At 60.6% G+C, this 23,254-nt stretch overlaps 1 protein-coding gene across 1 annotated transcript; it reads right to left on the bottom strand.

The window, feature by feature from the left end:
• Positions 1–20: 20 nt before the first annotated feature.
• MLXIPL (MLX interacting protein like) lies at positions 21–22,665 on the bottom strand (the record flags this gene model as incomplete). The annotated part of the gene is made up of 17 exons (XM_080356867.1): positions 21–142; positions 584–713; positions 1,842–1,965; positions 2,261–2,388; positions 2,683–2,802; positions 2,971–3,083; positions 3,767–3,950; positions 4,408–4,481; positions 5,062–5,635; positions 5,717–5,889; positions 10,280–10,357; positions 11,069–11,267; positions 11,530–11,574; positions 12,816–12,905; positions 13,109–13,191; positions 13,348–13,454; positions 22,370–22,665. 17 exons carry the CDS (start codon positions 22,663–22,665, stop codon positions 21–23), a joined length of 2,640 nt encoding a protein of 879 aa, XP_080212993.1.
• Between the last annotated feature and the right edge of the window lie 589 nt (positions 22,666–23,254).

Genomic DNA, 23,254 nt, shown 5'->3' with positions numbered 1-23,254 from the left:
ACTGGGAGCCCGCGGGGCTGCTACGAGGAGCCGCCGCCGCGGCCCAGCCCCCCCGCCGCCCGGGCCGCCTGCTCGGGGACGCTGGCCGGGTCGCTCAGGATGGAGGTGGAGATGCTCAGCTGCCGCAGGGAGCTCAGCACGGCTGCGGGGACGGGGCTGTGTCAGCCGCCCCGTGCGCTGGGGCTGGAACGGGCCCGTGTTCACCCATCCCCGGGGGCCGACCGTTCCCAGCCTGCCCTGCCCGCCTGCCCTGAGAGCAGCGCGGCAGGTCCCTGCACAGGCCCGGCGGGGGTGCAGGGAAACCCACCCCGTGGGGCTTTGGGGGCCGCGCCCTGCCCGGCCGGGACACGGGCTCTGGGGTCTGGGCAGCAGCAGCTCCGCTGGAGCGGGGCTGTGACAGGAGCACGGAAAAGCCCTAGGCACGTGGCCCCGGGATGTCCCACCGCTGCTTCCCCCCTGTGCAGTGCCAGCCCCACCACCCCCAGGACACCCCTTTCCTTTTCCTCTCTGCTTTGCCGCCAGTCCATGCCGACAGGCCAGCCCCGCTTCTTCGGGGTGCCTGGACAGGAGCAGGGCCACCTACTTGGCCGAAGCGCAGGGAGGGAGCAGTGCTGGTCCAGCCAGGTGAGGGACGTCTGGGTGAGGCTGTCCATGCTGGCCGTGGAGACCATGCCATTGAAGGACTCAAAGAGGGGCCGGATGATGATACTGAACTGGTGGGAGCAGCAGACTTAAGGACCAAACTTGCCAAGGCCATGGTCATCCACCCAGTAGCTGTGGGCAGCAGGACTGTGGAGCAGATCTGCTGGTTCCTCAGCACTGCGCTGGGCACCAGCTCATACTGCTGGGTGACACACATGGGTGTCACCCGGGGCACGCTGGGGAGGGCTGTGTAAACCCTGTCCCAGCTGGGGCTGACAGGAATGGTTGTTTAGATACAAGACAACTCTTCCAGAGCAGATCAAGGAGCCAGCTAGCACAGTGTGCTCTGAAGTGCCCAGGAGCAGGGTGTGACACCCGTGTGCTCCCATGGTGCTCCCAGCTTCCAGGGACCACTGCTGGGGACCAGTGACTTTGTGTGCATAGTAATCCACAGCAAATACCTCTGCCAGGAGCTCATCCTGGAGTCTGTGTGAGCTTTAACATCCCCAGTGTCCCGCGGAAGGAGCTGCACAGTGCTCTCGAACTGCGGCAGGAGCCCCCTGTGCCTCACCTGTGCTGCCTGTGCTGTGGGCTGCGGGGCCTGCCCGTCCCTGTGACAGTGGGGACGTCGTAGACCACAGAGTCTCTGCAGGCTCACTGGCCCCAGCGTGTCTGATCCCCACTCACGGAGAAGCAGGTCCAGCCCTGTGACACCCTGTTCCCTGGCCCTTGGTCCCCTCCATCCTCTCCACCACATGGAGCCCAGACTCATGTCCCAGGCATGGGCATAGCTGGGTTTCCAGGTTGCTGTGCCCCATGGCCACCAAGGCCAAGCCATCATGTCCCCAGCTTTGTGTCTGGACCTTTCCTAATCCCTAGCTGATGGCTGCTGCCTCTCAAAGCCAGTTCCTGTGTCACCGGGAGTTCTTCCCGGGATGAGCTCAACTCTGCTGGTGATTTCCCTTCTTCCCAAGGACAGACCATTTGCTCCTACTCTATTTGCTCCCTTGTCACAGAAGCTTCCTCCTGACCACAGCACCTCAGCACATTTCCACCATGGCTGGGAAACATCTCCCCATGGTCCCCAGAGCCTCTGGAGCCAGAGGGACCGCACATCCCAGGAGCAGCGGCTGAACCAGAGAACCTGGTGCTTGGTGGACGGGTCAGAGTGAGCAGCAGGCACTGGCCCCAAAGGATACGATCCAGAACTTCCAGTTCTGCAGCGTGGAAGAGCGGACGTACTCGTCGAACATGCTGCGCATCTGGTCGAAGCGCTGGCGCGTGATGGGCACCCCTGTGGCTGGCAGCTGCTCCTGGCACAGGCTGTGGGGCACAAGCAGTGCCATGGGTCTGTGTTCGGGAGGCTGGGAGCCATGGGGCTGCCCCATGGGGCCTCAGTCGGGGTGGGCAGGCCATGTCCGCCTCCCAGCGTGGCTGTGCAGCACGTCCACATGCTGCAGTTCCATACAGTGCTGCTTCCTGAGCATCATCCCTCCCCCCTAAAGAGGGTTTGAGGGCTAGCAGAGCCAAATGCATGTCCTGGGAGCTTCAGAAAACCTGCTGCCTGCCCGGCGGCCCCGACGCACACAGGGGCTCCCTTCCACCATCTCCTCCTTACTTGATGGAGCTGTTGAGCTCCTCAATCTGCTGCCGCAGCCGCTGCGCCTCGTCCTGCAGAGCCGCCCGCTCGTGCTGCAGCTTGCAGATGTACTCGACTGTCTTCTGCAGGGTGGTGGCCTTACTGACCTGGGAGAACACAGGGCTGAGATGGCGAAGGGACCTCACCGGCTGGGCAGGGTGTGGGTCACCAGCAGGGCTGGAGGTGCCGTGTTCCCCGCTGCTGAGCCTGAGCAGCTTCTGCCACGGGCTCCCGAGCCCAGAGCACCCCGGCATGGCTGCACTGCCTGGGTCTCCCGTGCCTGGGGTGGGCTTTCAGCCTCCTGCCCCACAGGCCAGAGCAGCCCAGGGACACAGCATCCCTGGGTGACACACCGTGTCCCTGTGTGCCCAGGGCCCGTCTGCACAGCTCTGGGTGCTCACCTTGATGCTGGGCTGGGCGCTCAGCGTGCTCACCAGGCTGTGCAGTGTGTCGAAGCCCAGCTTGATGTTGAAGCGTCTCTTCTGCTCGGCGGAGATGTGGGTGATGCGCCGGCTCTCCATCTGCAGGCAAGTGTCGTCAGGCACCTCCCAGCAGTGGTAACAGCCCTGGGCTGCCCCAACATGGGGGACGGGCTGCCCAAAGCTCACAGCAGGGTGAGGGTGGAGCCTGGGGGGCAGCAGGAAAGGGGGCTGTTCCCATAACAAAGGCAGCACTTGCTCCTGCCGTACCTTGCTGGACTCAGGCCTGCCCCGCCGGGGCGCGGGGTGATGCAGAGAGATGCCAGCACCCCGTCCCACAGCGGGACCCGGGGAAGCCTGGCCGGGCTTGGGCCAGTCACTGCCTGGAAAAGGAAAGGCGATGCTCTGGGGACAGGGGCGGCAGCAGCCGCAGCCCCTCGTGACGGGTGAACACCAGGGTCCTGCGCTGGGATGGGCAGAGAGGAGCAGCCTGCGGTGTCAGCCCAGCACCGGGGCAGCCACTCTGCTCAGCTGATACGGGTGCTCTAGTCCAGCATCCAACTATGTCTTATTGCTTTGTCTTATCCCAAATGCCCCTCATTCTACAGCTGCTCAGAAATGGGTACATTAGGGGTGGGACATTTTAAATTCCCAGTGTTCCTAGGGTGGAAATCACCAGGAGAGAGTCCTGCGGGCAGCAAGGCTGTGGTCTGCAGCACCAAACTGAACTGGGAGCGACACCAGAGCCTGGTTTCCAGCCGCCGCTCTGGTTTCTGTGGGTGAAAGCAGGGTGCTTCCCACTTGAAAACCAAGCTTTGGGTTTTCAAAACCACAGTCTGACATTTTGCTCCTTTTTGTCTTTTCCTGTTTCTGCTTTTGCCCCTGTAGAAGGAGGCAGGCGAAGGGGCTGTGCCGTCCCCAGCACAAACAAAGCCTCTGTGCTCGGCTGGGTGAACGTCAGTAGCTGGGATAGAAGGTGAAATTAAACGTTCCTACAGTGTTTGATCGGAGCTCCATGCAGGAAACAAGGCATCCTGTGGAGCTCCTTGGGGCACCCCAGACTCACCGCAAACCGATGTGGGGGAGAGCCGCTCCGCCTTGGGGACCAGCAGTGGGCCTGGCTGGGTGCCCATCGGCGGCACCGGTACCGGCACCGTTTGGGAAGGGCTGGAACCAGGAGCCAGTCCTGGGCTCAGCTGAGCCATCCTGGAGAGGAAGGCGGCAGGGACATCGGGGACAGCGCTCTGCTGCTGGGAGGAGGCAGAGGGAGGTTGGGGCGCCAGTGCCCCATGCACACTGGGGGCCAGACGTTCCCCTTTGGTCGGTCAGTGCCTGGGCACTGATAGCGTGATGCCTGTGAGGACACCCGGGGGGGGATGTACAGCCCCATCCCCCCACCCGCAGGGGCAGCCCAGCCCCATCTCCCCAGGGCAGTGTCACTAGGAAAGTGGCCTTGCAAGCCAGGTGTTTCCCACCTCTGCCCTGCTTCTTTTACGGGAGAAAACACCCAGGTGACTCCTGGCACCCTGGCCACATGTCCTCTCCTTTGCCCTGTGCCTGTCCAGCCCCATACTGCAATGGGTGACCCCACAGAGCCCCATTTCCTACATGCCATAGGGTGGCTCTCCCCCTGCCCCAGCAACCAGGAGGGCAATTGCTGACCTGGGGGAGTCAACTCCCAGCCTGGGGCAGCAGGCAAGTGCTTACCGGGGACACAGGGGACGCGGGCATGAGTCCTGCACCCATCGGGTGTGGGGCATCCAAGGCCAGCTCCTGCCTGGCTGCAAGAGGGCAGGGAGCAGAAGGGTGTCTCTGTGTGAGGGCATCAAGGCTCGGGTGACCCTTCCTGCCCCACGGGACAGCCAGGCCCCAGCGCTGGCCTTGCTGCAGCCCCTTCCCCGCCCATCTGCCCTGGGGAAGGAAGAAGCAGCCCCTGGAGAGAGGTGCCCCCGCAGCGGGGATGTCCCTGGGAGCCGTGGGGCAGGCAGGGACCCCCAGCCCCTCCTCAGCCCAGCATGAGGCTGGATGTGACAACCTCTGCAGGACCCATCCCATCACAGAACAGGTAGGATGCCGGTGACCCCCCACCCCATCTGTGCCAACAGGGCCATGGAGATCAGGGGATTCGGCAGCGGTGCCCATGGCCAAGCCCTGGGGATGGCTGGGCCCCATCTCCCTTCCGGAGCTGCTGCAGCCGGGGGGCTCCCCTGGGCTTCACTGCTGGGTTGGGTGCTGCTGCGCGGTGGGGACAGGCGCGTGCCCTGCCCAGCGCCCCCAGTGTCCCAACCCCAGGGAAAAAGCGACCCTGCCTCCAATTCCCCCATAGCATCCCCCGTGTCCCCGCAGCCCCAGCCCCGGTACCTGTGGTCAGCAGCTGGCTCAGGGAGGTGGTGGGCACAGCCCGGGGGGGCGGCGCGAGGGTTCCTGGCAGCCTCTTTGCTTTGGTGCCGCTGGACTTCGCCTTCGGCCGCTCACTCTCGCCCTGGGGCTGCCCCTTAGTGGGGGCAAACCTGGGGTCGCCCAGCAGGGCAGGGGGCAGGAGCTGGGGGGCAGCCAGGCTGGGGTACCCCGGGGGCACCATGCCCACCCCATAGCCCAGCCCTGGGGCGTGGGGGGGCAAGCAGGGTGCTGAGAGCGGGGACGCAGTGTGGGTGAGGAGCGAGGGGACAGGTGAACCCCACTTGGAGGGGGGAACTGGGGCAGGGGAGAATAGGGGGTCCGGGGCCAGCAGTGGCACCCCAGGGGATGCATAGGGGGGCTCCGGTGGCTCCAGGCCGAGGCGCTTGCCGGGGATGCCATACTGCAGCAGGGGCTTGTGTGGGAGCGGGGGGCTGAGGCTGGGCGCTGCAGCGGGGGCCTCGGGGGGCAGCGGGGCTGGGGGGAGCTCAGGGGCCAGGAAGGCTCCGTGCAGGCCAAGCTGGGAGGCACCGCTGGGCTGTGGGAGACACAGGAGGGTCAGGGTGGGGGGTGGCTGGGCCACTGGCAGCCACAGGCCACGGGCCAGGGTCCCGCTCACCTGGAGGAGGGTGCTAGGTGGGAGCGGGGCATCAGGGCTGGCGGGGAGATCCCGGGCACCCATCAGGGGCCCCCCGGTGCCAAACTGGGTCTCAGCCATGGGCACGAAGCAGGGCAGCTCCTGGTAGCCTGGTTGCATCTGCGGTGGTACTGGCCGGTAGCTGGTGAAAATATCTGCAGGGACAAGCGGAGGCAGGGTGACGGGCGCGAGCGGCCCTTCCCAGAGGGGCTGAGAAGCCCCAGGGGAAGCTGTACCCCATGACCAGCCCTGCCAGGGATTTGCCAGTCCTGCAAATTTGCCAGCCCTTCACCTTGTGGGGCTGGGCAGGTCCCAGCTCTGCTGGGGGGTTTGTTACCCAGGTTGTGAAATGCTGGAGTATGGAGGGACGAGGCAGCCCGTGCACCCTGGGCCAGCCTTGCCACATGCATGGGGACAGGAAAACCCACCCGGAGTGCCACCCAAGGGTGGGGACCCTGCCTCCGACACCCAGATGGGTGCTGCATGCTTCAGCACTGGGGCTGCTGCCAGGGGTGCCGGGCCGTCCCGCTCCTCTTGAACCAGCGCCGGGCCGGGGCAGGGACCACGACACCTGGGCTGTGGGGCAGCCACAGCAGGAGGCTCAGAGGAGTGGGTCACCACGTTCACAGACCACGGGGGACAGTCCCCTGAAGCCATGGCGAGTGCTTGCCTCCCCACGCCAGCGCTGCCGTGCCTGCAGCCTGCGGCTAACCACATCCCATGGCCTTCCCGGAGCCGAGCCCCGTGACCCTGCCGTGACTCCCTCTCCCTTCCTCTCCCTTTCACACAGCCCTGCTCCTTCTGCAGGCCCAGACACCGTGGCACAAAGGGCTGGCCTGACACTTGGGGCAGCCGCCACCCTAGTCAAACGAGCTCCCTGGGCACATCAACTCCTCTCACAGCTCGGCTCAGTGCGACCGTTGCCTGTACCAGCCCTGGCTCAGGCAGCACCACCAGAGGGTTTCCCTGGAGAGGATGGCTGTGGGGCCGGGCCGGGGCTGCAGGGTGCAGGACGGAGCAGGAGCACTGACTGGGTTTGCAGGCACCTGAGTGGCACCTCCTGGCACAGACTCTGCCAGAGCAGCCGCCCCAGGACACAGGCGCTCACGTCCCCTTTGGCAAGCTGTGCTCCCAGCCCCTCAGCTGGCATGAGCACGAGCATCACTGCTGCCAGCAGAGCGCAGCTGAGCCCCCGTGCTGGCTGTACCTGCGCGGCGTGCAGCCCTGCTGTGGGCACCAGCGAGGCTGCAGGACCTTGTGCTCCCCAGGCTGTGGGCCCTGGGCTGCCCGGCTGGGAGCCCTTGGAATCTACACCGGAGGAGTGAATGTGCAGCAGAGTGGGATGCTGTGGGGCCGAGCATGTTGGTGATCCCAGCAGTGCCATGTGCTGCCAGCTGAGGGTGGCACTGGTGCAAGATGGAGCAGTGCCAGCCCCGAGCCCTCAGACTGCCCCTTCCCCTGCCGAGGGACCATGGCACAGCCTCCCTTGCACCGCGGTGCTGCCCGGCGGGGTCTCAGCGCCCAGCCCCATGCTGTCCCCAGCCCTCTGCTGTGCCCAGCCCCACACTGTCCCTTGCCACCAGCACCGAAGCTCTGTGGGTATTTATAGGCATTTCTGGTGCCCGGCTCTGCAGATTCAATTCCTCTTGTGTCTCTCGCTGTGCTGCGGGGATAGAAGGTGGCTGGCAGCCACTGGGCACCCTGTCCTCCCTTTCTCCTGCCCCTTCCCCACCCCACAGCCCTTGACCACGCTCTTCTCCACCCCTGTATCACCCTGACCTGCTCCCAGGCCACGCGGTGTGTCCAGGACATGCCGCTGCTCAAGGGAGAGGAGCCCGTGCGGCCGGCACACCACACCTTTGGCACCCCACTCACACCTGGGTCTGCTTTCCAGTGGGATTGGGGCTAGAGAGCCCATTCCCAAACCAAGGGCCCTCCAGCATTAGCCCCAGGCTCTGGGAGGGCCCTGCAGTGTGACGCCATCCTATGGGACAGCCAGTGCAGCCCCCAGCACCCTGGTGCCTGGCGTGGGTCCTACCTGGAGCGTGGTGCCAGCAGGGCACGGGGCCGGGCTGCTCCCTCGCCTCTGCCATTGGGACTTCTCCATCCCCCTACACCAGGCTCTGGCACGCGCTGTGGACACGGGGTGCTTCCTCATGTGGGGATTGGTTTGCATGTGCTGAGTGACAGGCACCGAGCTCTGCCACTGCCACCAGACACGGTGACAGCGCTGTGACCCTGCGGCAGCCCTGTCCCTGCCATCGCGGTGCCCACCCTGTACTCTTTCACCTGGTGCTCTGCACAAGGCTGCTCCCCAGCCACGAGAAGCCATCGCACACCCTGCTAGAAAAGTGGCCTTGGGGACATAACTGGGATGGCTGCCACCCACAGCTCTGGTACCCAGCACCCAGCTTTCACCCCTCATCTCCTCTCCCTGCTGCTCCCATGTCCCATGGGCACACAGCACCGGTGCTGCCCATGGCACAGTGTGGACACGTGTCTGCTCTGCACAGCTGTCCCACACACCCGCACAGCCCACTGCACACCTCACCCAACACGCGCAGTGCTCAGCTGTCATGGGACTGTCACCCCTTGTCACTGGGGTGAGCTGCTCTGTGCAGCATCCCTGCAAACACCACATCCAGGACAAAACTCTGGGCAATGCATTTCCAAGTGCCCCCCAGGGTCCTGCCCTCCTCATGGCACAGAATCCTGGGGTGCCATCCCTGACCCCACCTGGGCTGGGACCCTCCACCCCGCACCAGTCCGCCCGTGTGGAGCTGCTGGGCATGGTCAGGATGGGAAGGGACACTTTCTTGTGATGTACTTACAGCAAGACTCATCCTTTTCCCAGGCAGCACCCTGGAGCAAAATGCAGGGTTTTTCCCCAGGAAATAATGACAGGACAGGAGTTGGACTTGATGATCCTTGCGGGTCCCTTCCAACTGAGGACATTCTATGATTCTAAATTGGCTGCTCATAGAAATATGTCACTTCAGATGGGCACTGCCATGCCCCTTGCCACCTCCTCCTGAGCACAAGCTCTGCCACGCTGGCAGCATGGACAGGATCTAGGTCCACCCACAGAGGTGCTGGGGCTGCTGCTGTGACACCACTGTGGTGCGGTGATGCTTGAAAGGGGTTGCTGCAGCTTCCCATGGCCATGCAGGAACTCCTGGGGGATGGGACTCTTGTCAAATGTCATTTTAAGCCATTTGGAGCTGTCCCACCTCCCAGCAACTGACACCCTGAAGGGGCACCTGAGGACAGGAGGCAAATCATAGAACGTCCTGAGCTGGGAGGGACTCCCAAGGATCATGGAGTCCAACTGCTGTCCCTGCACAGGACACCCCACAGGTCACCCCGTGTGTCTGAGGATGGTGTCCAGTCTCTTCTTGAACACTGTCGGGTTGGGGCCGTGACACCTCCCTGGGGAGCCTGTTGAGTGTCCAGCACCTCTAGGGGAAGAACCTTTTCCTCATGTCCCACTGACCCTCCCTGGCACATCTGCTGCCGTTCCCTGGGCTCTGTCACTGTCACAGAGCAGAGCTCACCCTGCCCCTCCTGCTCCTGCTGAGGAACCTGCAGCCCATGAGCTCTGCCCTCAGGCTGCTCTGCCCTCTGGCAAAGGCCCAGCCATGGGAACAGACTCTGCCCAGCACCACTCACCCCAATGGGACCTCTGGAGGGAATGAGCAAGGGAGGGCTGGCAGGAGCCTTCCCACCCCAAACCCTCCATCCCCAGGACATCCCAGCACTGCCCCGGCACATCAGGTGCCCCCGCCTGCTCCCCACCAGCATCTGGTCTTGCATCACCCCACAGCCATATGGTGCAAACACCCTTGTTTCCTCCCGCTGAGGGAAGTGCTGCTCACAGACACGCAGAGGGCTCTGGAGATGCTGCAGCCCCAGCTCACACCAGCTCCCACTGTACAAAGTGTGCCCAGGCCAGCAGTTCAAGGGCAGAGCTGGTCCCTGGTACAGCGTGCACCAGAGCCCTGGTGTACGGGGACTCTGCACAGCACAGCTGGGACCAGGACACGTCCCCACCAACTCCACGGTGCTCATGGGCACTCGTGGCTCAGCCTATGCAGCAGCACCAGCAGCACCAGTGGCAGCCCTACAGGAGGCTGCCGTTACAATTGCTCACTTGTCCCCTCGGCAGTCCCCTTGCCTCCTCTGGACACCAGGTTTGTCTCTCAGGGCCAGCCTGGCAGGGACGGTGACCTGTCCCCAGAGGATGTAGCACAGCCCAGCACAGGGTCCCATCTCTGGGCCAGACCCCCTTGGTGGCTCAGGAGTGAGGAGGGGGACACACCAACACACAACCTGCTCTCTAGAGGTTTTCTTCCTTCTTGCAGAAAACAATTATCCTTTCTCTGCCTGTAGACAAACTGAGATGGTTTCACAGCCCCTGGGCAGGCTCTTCCTGACCCGCCGTGGCTCTGCCCCAGGTGCAGGCAGCTGTGCTGAGCCCCCGCCCCACAGCACCCTGCCCCACACATGCTGTTTTTCTATGCCACTGGATGTCTGGGGCTCTCTTACCTGAGATCTCCATGTCATCCAGGCTGGGCTGCAGGGGTGCCAAGTCCGGCTGTATCATGTCAGCATTCCCAATGTATGCTGGAAAAGAGCAGAGCTGAAACATTGGGACTCAGCCACTGTACCCCCAAGACCTTCCTTCATGGCTACTCCACCACACATGCCTGGCTGCCACTCCTTGCTGGCACCCCAGAGTCACCCCACGTCACTGCACCCTGCCCTGCAGCTTTGCATGGGCAGGGACTTCGGCACCCGCACTGCAGAGACTCAGAGCCATCCTGTTCCCACCTCTGGGACCTCATCCAGCACCCAAGAACCCCAGAGAAACGCTGATCCTTGGCATAGGTCCTGCCTAGTGCTGCAGGAGCTCCAGGGTCCATGCCAGGCAGGGGTAGCAAAGAGTGGCCATGGAGGTTGGCACAAGGTCTTTCATGGGGGCAGCCCTCCCCAGGCAGCTCACCCCATCCCACCTGGGACAGCCGGGCTGCTCTGTAGGGAGCTACCAAAAGAGGGGGTACTCCTACCCTGCTCAAATTGAACAAAAGCTCTATTTGGGCCGAGCAGGAGCATCTCCTCCTCTGCTGGCTCCCTGTTGCATTTGGGCAGGGCAGGAGGGCAGGAGAATCCCCTCCTCCTGCCCTGGGCAAGAGGGCTGCCAGGAGACCTCATCTGCCCAGAGGACACAGGCGGCAGCTCTCAAAGGCTAAGCCAAGAGGCAAGAAGCTGCCATGGTGCATGCTGCCCACCTGGACCTCCTCCACCTCCTGTTAGAGCGTGGTCTGGGGTACATACCATCTTCTGGGAGTTCCTGGTGGGCGCTGGGCATCTGTGTCATGGTGAAGAGGGTATCAGAGATGTCGGAGAGGAAGGTGTCCAAGTCGAAGTGCTGCCTACCCCCCGGCTCCTCTTCCTCATCCCCCAGCAGCATGGGCACCACATTGCAGAAAAGCTGGTTGCACCATTTCTCTGTTGGCTTCCAGACATCCTCATCCTGCATGAGATGGAGCGAAGGAGCCAGGTGGGCACCTCTTGTGGGTCAAGTCCGTGCCTGGCTCCCCAGCTCCTCTCCAAAGCCTCACACCTGCCACCCTGGTGCCTCCAGAAGGGTGAATCTGCCATCCTAAGGGCTTGGCATCCCATCCCTTTGGGCTCATCACACCCTGGGGCTTTCATCCACCCTCCTCCCAAGCTGCCCAGTGCGGGGTCTGTATTGCATCCCCTTTTCCCCTCCTCCCCACCCTTCCCAGGCTCACCTGCTTTGGACTGGAGAGCTCTCCCTCCCGGGTGGACTTGCGAAGCTGGAAGGAGAGGACAGCCTGGGTCACCCCCCAGGCAGGGCGGGCAGGGTGTGGGGCAGAGCCAGGGGCAGGGGAGGAGCGGGCAGCGCTCAGGAGCGGGGTCACTGGGGGGCTCAGCGTGGCCGCCGCGAGTTCACATCTGCCTTTACTCCACAGGGTCTGGGCTGAGCAGCTGCTGCAGTGGTGGGACAGGCGGTGTGTGGCGGTGCGAGGCTGCCAGCGCCCTGCCCGCCCGCGGCACCCCCGGCCTTTATTGGTCCTGAGCGAGTGTCTGGGGAGGAGGCTGGACCATGCTCCACCCCGTGTGGCAGGTGGCCAAGGCTGTGTGCCAGCATGCCCAAGAGCGGGCACCTGGAGTGATGTGGAGCCTCCTGGCCTGCCTGGCAGCACGTGCTGCCGGGGTGAGCTGCGGCTGCCAGCGGCATGCCAGAAAATCCCAGCCCAGCCGGAGCGCGGCGGCTCAGCCATGGCCCCACTTAACCCACTCCAACACGTGTGCTGTGGGTACACTGCCAAACCCAGCCCCGTATCGTGCTCCGAGCAGGGCACAGTCCAGTCAGAGAATCACAGAATCATAGAATCATGGAATCATAGAATCATAGAATCATGGAATCATTTTGGTTGGAAGTGACCCTTGAGATCACTGAGTCAACCGTAACCCACCCCTGTCCCTGTCCCATGTCCCTGAGAACCTCATGTCCGTCTGTCCAGCCCTCCAGGGATGGTGACTCCAGCACTGCCCTGGGCAGCCTGTTCCAATGCCACACAGCCCTTTGGGGAAGAAATTGTTCCCAGATCCAACCTCACCCTCCCCTGGCGCAACTTGAGGCCGTTTCCTCTGCTCCTGGCGCTTGTTCCTGGGGAGCAGAGCCCGACCCCCTGGCTCCAAGCTCCTTTCAGGCAGTTCAGAGATCAGAAGGTCTCCCCTCAGCTCCTGTTCTCCAGCTGAACCCCCCAGGTCCCTCAGCCGCTCCATCACACTTGTGCTCCAGCCTCTTCACCGGTTTGTGAGCCCAGGTGGGGCTGCTGGAGCACACCACAGCACTGCAGGCAGCTGGGGTCCCCACTGTGCTCCCTGTCACTGGCACCATGGGGACAGGCAGCATCCCACTCCCATGCTGGCATCTTGCGTGCCATGTCTCGCTCTTGGTCAGCCGTGGCTCCACACTGGGCATGCTAATATCTTGCTCCACCAGTGCCACTGCCATGGGATGGGGAGCAGCATTGGCAGGGCCACTCACCCGCTTCTTGTAGTAGATCCTCCACTTGTGGTACTCCCTCATCACCACCTCGATGCGGCGTTTCCAATAGTTGCCCTCCAACACAACAGCCTGGGGGGAAGCACGAAGGTCACGACTGAGACCCCCAGCCCCAGCACCCCACAGCCAGGGCTGGTTCCCTTGTGCCATGTCAGAAACACCTTTCCCAGCAAATCTATGAAATACAGTGAGCTCTGTGCCCTGTGTGCTCAGCTCCCACCTGTGCCACCCAGACCTGCTTCTGGCCTAGAGAGCTGCGAGGGACCATGCCCTACCTCTGGTTTTCGGTGCTCATCAGCCTCCGACCCCTCCAGCGGGGTGATGAAGCCACACACGGGGTTCTTCCTCCGCTCCACATCTGCATGGGGGAAAACACAGCTGGCTATACCCATGGCTCCATCCCTGGGCACAGGAGGGTGTCCGCGTACCTGTGCATCGCTGCCCCAGTGCCAGCCCCATTCCACCCAACATTGCCAGCATGTGGCTGATGGAGCAGGGTCTGCCCCGTACTCACACTGGATGTACCACGCTCTCCAGATTGCGTTGTTGAGGCGGATTTTTTCCCGGCAAAGCAGCCGCAGCCCCTTGAAATTCTTCCACTTTGGAGACACCAGCTTCCCACTAAAACACCAAGCAAAGGAGAGGCTGAGGGGAGGGCACTATTCCAGAGCCCTCCTGGTTTGGGGTCTCCCAAGGAAGCCGAATCTGGAGATGCCCGGAGACCACCAGCCTGGTTACAAGTCTGGAGCAGACATGGCCATGTGGCTCTGCTGCACTCTGCTTGCCTGGCACCCACGGGAGCACCCACGGGAGCACCCACGGGAGCACCCTCAGCTCCTGTTCGCTCTGAGAACAGCACAGACCTAAACCATGAACCTCATAGGCTCACACAAGGCTTCTCAAGCCCTGAGATTAAAGCACAGCATATGGAGGAATTGATTCACAGAGGCTTGAAGCCCAGGTCCAAGGTGGGATCCCGCTGCCTCTGGCCAGGACGGCTGAGTCCCAGCCCTGTGGGATGGGAATGGAAGTCTCCTGCCCAGGCGAGACACCTGCAAACATGTGCTGCTGTGGCTCTCGCCTCATTGCAGCATTTGGGCAGCTATTTCTGACCTTCCTTTTAGTGCCAGGCAAGGCTTGGAAGTGCTACCTTCAGCTGGGGGCAGGCGCACGCAGTGGGACAGGCAGGGGCAGCGATCTGCGTGGGGCTGGGGAGGACAGGACAGCCAGCTGGAGGATATTAAGGGGCACTTGCCTGTGCCCCAAGAAGAGCATAGAACAGGACCAGTGTTGCCCTGGGCTCCTCTCCACATCCATCCCTGCAAACCTGCACCACTCGCCCCAGCCCCCAGCCCGAGCTGGGCTCCCTCCATCTCAATTCCCAGCTCCTGGAGGCAGCCGTGTTCATTCTGCAGCTCGTCATGGGGTGGTGATGCCCCTCATGGGTACTGCAGTGTGGGCAGCCTCATCGCACTAAGCCTCATTTCTTTCCAGCCGAGGGACACAACCCCCCTGCATACACCTACTGGGGGGTCCTGAGTGTCCTGCTGCTCCAGGAGCTTGGGGGGAAGACTGGGGTCACTCCACCTTACTTTGGGCCCCTTTTCACTGCTCTCCACGAGCCCAGTGTCTGCCAGGCTCTCCCACCCACCAGGGCATGGCTTTGGGGCAACGCTGGCTGCACAGAATCATAGAACTATAGAATCACAGAACAGTTTGTGTTGAAGGGCCCTTCCCAGCTCCCCCAGTGCCCCCTGCCATGAGCAGGGACATCTGCACCAGCTCAGGTTGCTCAGAGCCCCGTCCAGCCTGGCCTGGGATGTCTCCAGGGATGGTTCAGCCACCACCTCTCTGGCCAACCTGGGCCAGGCTCTCACCACCCTCAGGGCAACAATTCCTTCCTCATGTCCAGCCTGAATCTCCCTCCTTTAGTTTAAACCATCAGCCCTTGTCCTATGGCAACAGGCCCTGCTCAAAAGTCTGTCCCCATCTTTCTTTCCTTTTAAGTCCAGAAAGGCCACACTAAAGTCTCCCTGGAGCTTCTCTTCTCCAGCTGAACCCCCCAGCTCTCTCACCTGTCCCCATTAGAGCTGTTCCAGCCTCGGGTCATTCCTGTGGCTCCTCTGGCCCCTCTCCAGCAGGTCCATGTGTGTCCTGTGCTGAGGACCCAGAGCTGGACCAGCACTGCAGGGGGTCTCACAGGGGGGGCAGAGGGGACAATCCCCTCCCTGACCTGCTGGGATGGCCCCTCAAGATCATTGATTTCAGCTGTTAACCCACCCCCGGCACTGCCCCATGTCCTGAGAACCTTATCTCCATCTGTTTGACCTTCCAGGGATGGTGACTCCAGCACTGCCCTGGGCAGCCTGTTCCAATGCCCCACAGCCCTTTGGGGAAGAAATTGTTCCCACATCCAACCTCAACCTCCCCTGGCGCAACTTGAGGCTGTTTCCTCTGCTCCTGGCGCTTGTTCCTGGGGAGCAGAGCCCGACCCCCCTCGCTCCAAGCTCCTTTCAGGCAGTTCAGAGATCAGAAGGTCTCCCCTCAGCTCCTGTTCTCCAGCTGAACCCCCAGGTCCCTCAGCCGCTCCATCACACTTGTGCTCCAGCCCCTCACCAGCTCCATTCCCTTCTCTACACTCGCTCCAGCACCTCAAGGCCTTTCCTGGCATGAGGGGCCCAAAACTGCCCCCAGGATTCGCGGTTTGGCCTCCCCAGGTCTCAGCACAGGGACGGTCACTGTCCTCGTCCCTGGTGCTGGATTGCTGCATCCAGCCCCTGTCCATCTCTGCAGACCGTTCCGCAGCTCCTGTTGCCTGCATCTCTTCAGATGCACCATGCGGTGCCATCTGGCTGTGCTGCGGTGCTGCAAACAGGAGCAGTTCATGGCTAATGCTTTAAGAAGCTGTACACTTGTTCCTTCAAGCTTGTGGAACTTCCGAGCACTCTTGAATGAATATTCTGACTGATTCTGCATTAACCCGCCTGTAAATCTGTCTCCCGCGGCACAGCATGGCCGTGTCGCAGGGGGGTCCCTGCTCGGTGGCTGTGCCGGCTGGGTGAGGAGCTGTGCTGGGAGCTCTGTGCAGCCAGCAGGCAGGTGTTTTGTTGCAGGTGCTGCCCTCCATCCTGCAGCCAGGCAGCCCCAACTGGCGACAGCGCAGGCAGTGAGACCCCCGCACTGCTCCTGCGCAGCTCTATGGGCACAGGGAGCGTGCCAGGGCGGAAGGGACGGTGTGCTGACCCATCTCACTGCGGGAGACAAGGACCAGGGACCCCTCCAGAGCCCGGTGCAGGGATGTGTCTGGGAGCGGGTGCTCCCACCTGCAGGACTGGATGGGGATGGTGTCCCCAGGGACACCAAGCCCGACCGCAGCTCCAACCTGCACAGAGTTAAGGATTTGGCTGCACACTGACCACTCCATTATCACCAGGATTTTGAACTTTCCCCGGCGGCACAAGGCAAACAGCGCGGTGGTGCGAACCAGAGGAGCCAATGGAAGGGACAGGTTTCCCGGGCACACGGCCAGCTCCTACCGGTCAAGGCTACCTGGCTACACTCCTCCCCGGTGCCGCCCGCCCCGACAGCCGGTTAAAGGAGCGGCCCGAGCACACGGACCGTAGCCCCGCGGCTGCAGCCGAGCATCTCGGGCACGTGCGGGGCTGGTGGGGCTGCAGCCACGGAGCTGCTGTGGGCCTGGAGGCAGAGGGGAGATGCCTTTGGGCTTCGCCACTAACTGCCGTTTTTCCCTATTAACGATCCTTTCAGTTTTGGGGCTTATCAGGCTGATCTTTGCTCCCTGGTTTGCCTTGAAAAGTGTTCCGCCCTTCCCTGAAATTATCTCTGCAGGGAGTTGGATGCAAATGCCATGTTGAGCGTGAGAAAGGTTTGGGATGCACTAAATAGGCTGGAGGTCCCGCTGCAGAAATGGGGACACAGACCCCTGCACCAGCTGTGGGGTCTCTGTGGGATGGGGTGAGGCGGGGACACGGCTCAGCCTGGGACCAAACCTGCTGTGGGTCCACACGGACTCTGTTTCAGCCACTTGCACCTTGTTTGCTCCGTGATTCATGTAGCCTGTATAGAAGTTGAAGGTGTTACATCCCCTGCTTTCCTGGCAAAATGAGCATTTTGCTTGACATAACAGCAGGAGGAAGGGGGAGGAATTACTCGATGAAGAGAAATGGGTGGTAGCAGAAGGGGAACAGCCAAACTGAGGGTCCTGTGGCAGGTAGGAGCCCGCCGGACCTTCCCCCCTGCAGCCGGGGGCAGGGTCCCCGTGGGGCTGTCAGGGTCCCCCTTGCCCCCCAGGCTGCCGGGACACAGCTCAGTCCTGGCTGGCTGAATGGCAACAGCCTTCCCTGGAAGTTTGAAAAGCTCATATTGCATTTCTCATTATTTTATCTTGAATTTTTGTGTTTTAAAATCCAAAGTCTGGCAAAGAAAGTTAAAAATCTAACCACAATTTTCCTGAAAAGTGTCCCAAAGCAAAAAAAAAAAAAAAAAGACTGTGCTCAAATCTGACTTCAAATCTCTACTATCTGAATGAGTTTTTTTCTTCACTGTGTTGCATTGATGAAAAGCCTGTGGTGGGAGTGAGCTCTGTCCTATCAGGGGTAATTTGAGGGCAGTGCTGTGACAAAGGTGTCAGTACCCTGTACTGGGGATTAGATAGGGACCCGCTCTGTCTATTTGCTCCCAGATAGGAGAGCCTCTGCCCTCACAGCTCTGCCTCTTGGGCAGCCATTTACCCCTGCACAAAGTGAGCATGAAGTGCCCCAGATAAGAAGGGAAGTCATTTAAATCCTCTTGCAAATAGTTGTCTGGGAAGCCAGATAGCTGCGAGCCAAGCTAGGTGCATATCCACAACCAGCTCTTTTGGGGATGTCTGGAGATAGGACCCCACTGTGAACAGTGTGGGAACAGGCTGCACACTGCTCGGAGGGGATCAGCCCCAAATCCTTGGGAAATGACAGAGAAAAGGCTGCAGCTCCTGCTGCTGACGACAGCACAGCTCCACTGCAGCATGGATGGGTTTAGTTGGAGCACAAGCCTTTCCCCCTTGCCAGACCTGCCATTGCCCATCATGTGGATAATTCATCACAGAAGCTGCTGAACTCTTTGCAAAGCCCCAAAGGGATGTGCTGAGTGGGGCTGCCATCATCCCCGAGCTCTGCTCCCCCGGCCGGAGCATCCCGCTGCCCCCGGCCTGGCTGCGGTCCGGATGGGACCGAAGCCTCATCAAACGCTGGGGCTGGACGCAGCAATTGCAGGACGTGGCCACATCCACAGGAGCCACTTTCAGCTGTTCTGAGCTCATGCATGGGGCTGCAGGTGAGTGCTGGGGAGCTGCAGTGAGCTGAGGTGAATAATTTGCCAGGAGGGCGAAGAAAATCGCAAGTTAATTCAGACAGTGAAGTGGAGAGAGGGCAGCTCAACATCTGCATCCCCGGAGTCTCTGCCTGCATGCTTTCCACCCCATATGTGTGTGTTTGAGGCACTGTGAATGAGAGAATCAATTAGAGAGTATAGCAAAGCTATAGCAGCAATTCCACTTCAAGGAAACCGCCGAGCCTGCTCTCAGCTTGCCAGGAGGATGAATTAGTACCAAATGACCATGCGAGCGTGTAATTGAAGCCTGCTGTGTTTTAAATGACCACAGGGCCAGAGTTAATACTCCACATCACTTACCAGTCTCATGTCCCTACTTGCTAAATCTCCCCTCCTGGTATTTGCAGGGGGTTAATCTATATTATGCTCTGGGCACAGATACAGGAGGCTTCTTCTGAAGCACGAGATAAATATGTGCAAGGTGAGACCACAGGTGTCTGCAGTTTGCAGTTCCCATCTGCACCCAGCTGTTTTCCCTCAGGAGGACGGTCCCCACGTCAGTCACCTGGTAGGTCCCTGCACTGGGTGACAGGAGGGAGAGTGAGTGCAGGAGACCAGCTCTGCAAGGCAGGACACCAGGGAGCGAGGAGTGACACTGCCGTGATGGGGACACAGCTTGCTCTGCCAGACGGGTCACGCTGAGGTGATGACAGCGTGAACCGTTCCTCAAGGAGCTCGGTTCCACGTGCTCAGCTCTTCGGGAGAACCTTGGGAGGCCACGTGTGCTGCAGGGGGGTCACCCATGGGAGAAACAGCAGTCTAGGGAGGGGGTTCAAGCAATACAACAGGTTGAAGAAGTGGGTTTTGGTCTATTTTCCCAAGTAACAAGTGATAGGACAAGAGGAAACGGCCTCAAGTTGTGCCAGGGGAGGGTGAGGTTGGATCTGGGGAACAATTTCTTCCCCAAAGGGCTGTGGGGCATTGGAACAGGCTGCCCAGGGCAGTGCTGGAGTCACCATCCCTGGAGGGCTGGACAGACGGACATGAGGTTCTCAGGACATGGGGCAGTGCCAGGGGTGGGTTATGGTTGGACTCAGTGATCTTAAAGTTTGTTTCCAACCTAAATGGTTCCATGATTCTGAGAAGGAGCGGAGGAGAATCATGAAGTCTTTAGCAGGGATGCTGCTTGAAGGAGAGTAGTATCCTGGAAAACGGGTACAAAGGGCCTGGGAACTGCTCCATCCCAGCCCCCAGCACCAGGAGGAAGATGTTGGTGGGGGGAGTTGCCTCTCTCTGAGGAATCTGAAGAAACAAGTTTCTGCTGCAAAGCAGCCTTGATGGGGAGAGAGCGCTTCTTTCCCAGTGAGGGGGTGATGCACAGTCCGGGACGAGATGGAGTAAACAGCAGATCCTCAGAGCGACTGCTCAGGCTGGGCCAGGACTGCCATGAATGTCTGTGCAGTGCTGCGGAGGAACTCTGGTGAAGGGAGGAATTACAGGTGTCCAGATGTACAGCCACAGCCATTGAAAAATGGTGCCGTTCAGAGACAATTGAGTGTTTGTCCTTCGAAATGGCGTGAGCCCAGGCAGCGGGGAGCGGCGGCTGAAACAGTCACAGCTGAGCCAGCAGGCCAGGAGAGGTGATAGTTCTGCTCAACTCAGCACCGCTGGGACCAAGCCTGGGTATTGCGTCGAGATTGGTCCCCCCAGTAAAAGAGATCCCCACGTGGAGAGATCTCAGAGGAGGACGTTAAGATGGTTGGGAACTGATGTACATGACGGAGGAAGAGGATGAGTGATGGGTTTGTTCAGCCTGAAGAAGGGAGGGTGAAAAGAGGATCTACTTGCTGCCTTCAACTACCCAAAGGAGGCTATAGAGGCGGAGCCAGGCGCTTCTCAGGCATGCTCTGAGAAAGGACTAGAGGCAACGGACACAAGCTGGAAGAAGGGAAGCTCCAGTTAAAGCCATGGAGAGAAGTCTTCCCTGTGAGAGAGGTGCAGCCCTGGGACAGGGTGGACGGATGGTGGGATTACCGTCCTGGGTCTCCATCCATCAGGGTGATGGCCCTGAGCAACTTGATCTGGCTTTGGAGTTAGCCCAAGGGATGGACTATGAACTCCAGAGGTGTCTCACAGCTGATACGTTTCAGTGGAGTCTGCTTCACCAGGAGTTAGTCTACAACACAGCTGTGGATGCACTCCTGAAGACTGGAGGACATATGAGGGACCACTCCAGCTGAGCCTGTGCTGCACCAGCACCCTTTCTGAGGAACCTGGCTGGAAGGCATGAAACAGCAGATGGTGCAGAGAAGTATTAAATCAGATAAGACTAAGAGGTCCACCAAGTATCTTTGAACTCCCTTTCCTCCCTCTGACACCTTCCTCCCACTGCTGCTTAAAACTGTCAATAGTGTATTAGCAAAGCTGCCATAGGTTTCTGAAGGGAGAAAAGAAATGCTTGAAGAGCAGGTAGCCAGCAGCGTGGTCAACTCCAAAGCAAGGGTCCAGTCGCACCTGTGGAGAGGCGCATCCAGCACTGCATCCAGGTCCAGGTTCGGCTGAGCCTGATCTCTGACCGATGCTTGTCGTCCTGTTTTTAGGGTTCCAGCAAGCTGCAGAGCATGACAGCTGAGAGGTGAAGGGGAAGAGTGTCTAAAGATGAAAGGAACTCCAAGAGAGAAGAACAGAGCATGAAGTTTGGAGAACATCCAATGTCAAAGTTTCCTTGTTTGGGTTCCATGGCCTGCAGCTACCCTGGCTCCATGGCAGACCAAGAACTGCTCCCATGGTTGCTGAGCGAGATCTGTTCTTGCACCAAGGCAGTCAGGAGACGTCTGTAGTGCTCTTGACTCTGGGGTGGCTGTCGGTGATTGCACTAATACTTTGTAGCTGATGTGGGTCCTCCTCGCTGAGGCTACTGTTCAGCTGTGGTTACAGGTTGCAGTGGTGCTGGGCTTGGGGCTGGTGTGTGCACGGTCATGTGTGCAGGAGGGAAACAAGGCTCTGCAGGAGTGCAAGGGGTAGAGAGATCTGGAGTGACGGAGCCCTGTCTGCAGCGCCATGGCCAGCCCTGGGTGACATACAGCTGTGGAGGTCCCCTCCACATGTGAAGGCACTTGCACCCTGTCCCCTTCCCTTCTGCCCGGGGAGCACCAGAGCTCAGGGGCACAAGGAGGCTGTGATGCATCTCAGGAGTCCAGAGCTGGCGCACCTGGGGTGGAGCAGTGTCTGCTCCTCCAGTCCCAAGCTGCGAGGCTCAGAGTAAGGGGCTGGGAGAGCAAAAGAGAGTGAGGCCACCAGTGTCCCCTGTGCATGGCACTCAGGGGTGACTTGCCTAACAGTGCCAGGCATGAAGCACGACCCCCAGCTGGGTCACTCACGCTGAAGCTCACCATGCTCCCACCAGCCGGAGCAGCAGCTCGGGGAAGAGCTGTGCCCCACCAGCTGTGAGCAACCCACACAACCAATGGGCCCAATGTACACAGCTATGTGACAACCAGTACCCTTGGATTGCTGTCCCAGTGCCCAGTGTCACCAGGGCTGCCCTGGCAATGACCGCATATTCCACCATGTCGAGCACCGAAAGACTTGAAGGTGAACCCGAGAGCTCAGCAACTGAGTGAGATGTTGCGTGGAACAAGGTAATGGGCAACTCTTCGAGGCTGTTTTGCTGACATTTTTTCATAGGGCATCAGTAGGACATCATTGTTCTGGGCCTTCACCTGGACATTTTAGGAAAGCTGTGCAAGCAGTTTTACACTGATACCAGCAGAGCAAGTCACTCTGATGCTATGTGTGAGAGAAGTCAAAACCTTTGGGCCTGCCTTCCAGAATGGGGACCTGGGCACCAGGAGATATGATATAGGCTCTCCTAGTATCACCGAGGAGCTGTAGGATGAGCATCCTGGGCTTGTGCGGTTGAGGCAATGATGCAGTCACCCATCCGCTTTTGCAGGACAGAAGGAGAAGCTTTCAGGAGGCCCTGCGCAAAGCCCTGCGCAGCCATCCAGCCCAGTGAGGATGCCACCGCCAGTGCAGTGACTCCAGATCTCATGGACACATCACAGCCCCATGGAGAAGAGGAGGATGATGTCAGCTGGCAACTAGCAGCATGTTCCCGGATGGGCAGTAGGGATCAAACAACCTTGTGCCTTCAAAGAGCCAGGGGGTCCCTGAGATGAACGTCAGCGTGGGCTGGGACTCACCTGTACTCCAGGCTCATGCACTCGAAGAGCCGGGTGAGGGTCGGGTCGATGCTCCGGGGATCGGCTGGTTCGGGCTCAGCGCCATGGTGGCGCCGACGGGGCAGCAAGTCACTGTGCGGGGATGACACCATGAAGTGGCCACTGTGGATGACCTGGGAGGGGTTCTGCAACCCGGTTTCAGGTCCTGTGCCACCCGCAGCTGCATCCTCGGAGTCTGAGTCAGAGTCAGAAACAGGGCATGGCCCAACCTGGGGCTCCGGGAAAGGTCCCGGGAGCCCCACCTGAGCTCCTGCCATCGCCCGGAGCCTCCTGGAGAGCCTGTGTCAGTCTGCCCCGGTGCTGTGGTTCACGTCCTGGTTGTGCCGGAGCCCTACGGGCGCTGTGTTGCCATCATGCACATGCCATGGAGCTCCCAGCACAGGACACCCGCAGCACTCGTCCTCCTCCCCGTCGCTTGCCCCACGCCAGACCACGCTTCTCCTCCACGCCCCGAGGTTCGACTTTCGGTTTGTCTCGCCCGGGCAGCTCACCAGCCCTATTTATAGCAGCAGCAGCTGATCCCGCCCATGGTGCTCGTCAGCCAGGCCATGGCACCACGACACCGCGACACCGGCCACCAGGCACCGGCCACTGGAGCTGCAGCTCCACGCTGCAGTCCTGGTCATGCAAGGCACCCAGAACCCTGGCTTTTATCTCCCCTGCAGACCCGGGGAGGAGCGACTGCAGGTCCATGTCCCCCCAGCCACACGTTCTCTGGCAGTCGGCTCTGTTTACCCGCTGTTAATCGCTGCTGCCGGCGTGGAGAGGGGCGGGAGGTGTTTACCCAGCGCCTCTGCCCTCATGTGTCTCCCTGCACTTTCAAGGGAACAAATACAGATTAAGGGA

The sequence above is a fragment of the Nesoenas mayeri genome (genome assembly GCF_963082525.1).
Source record: "Nesoenas mayeri genome assembly, chromosome: 20".
NCBI lineage: Eukaryota > Metazoa > Chordata > Aves > Columbiformes > Columbidae > Nesoenas > Nesoenas mayeri.
This window is presented reverse-complemented; position numbering and strand designations above follow the sequence as displayed.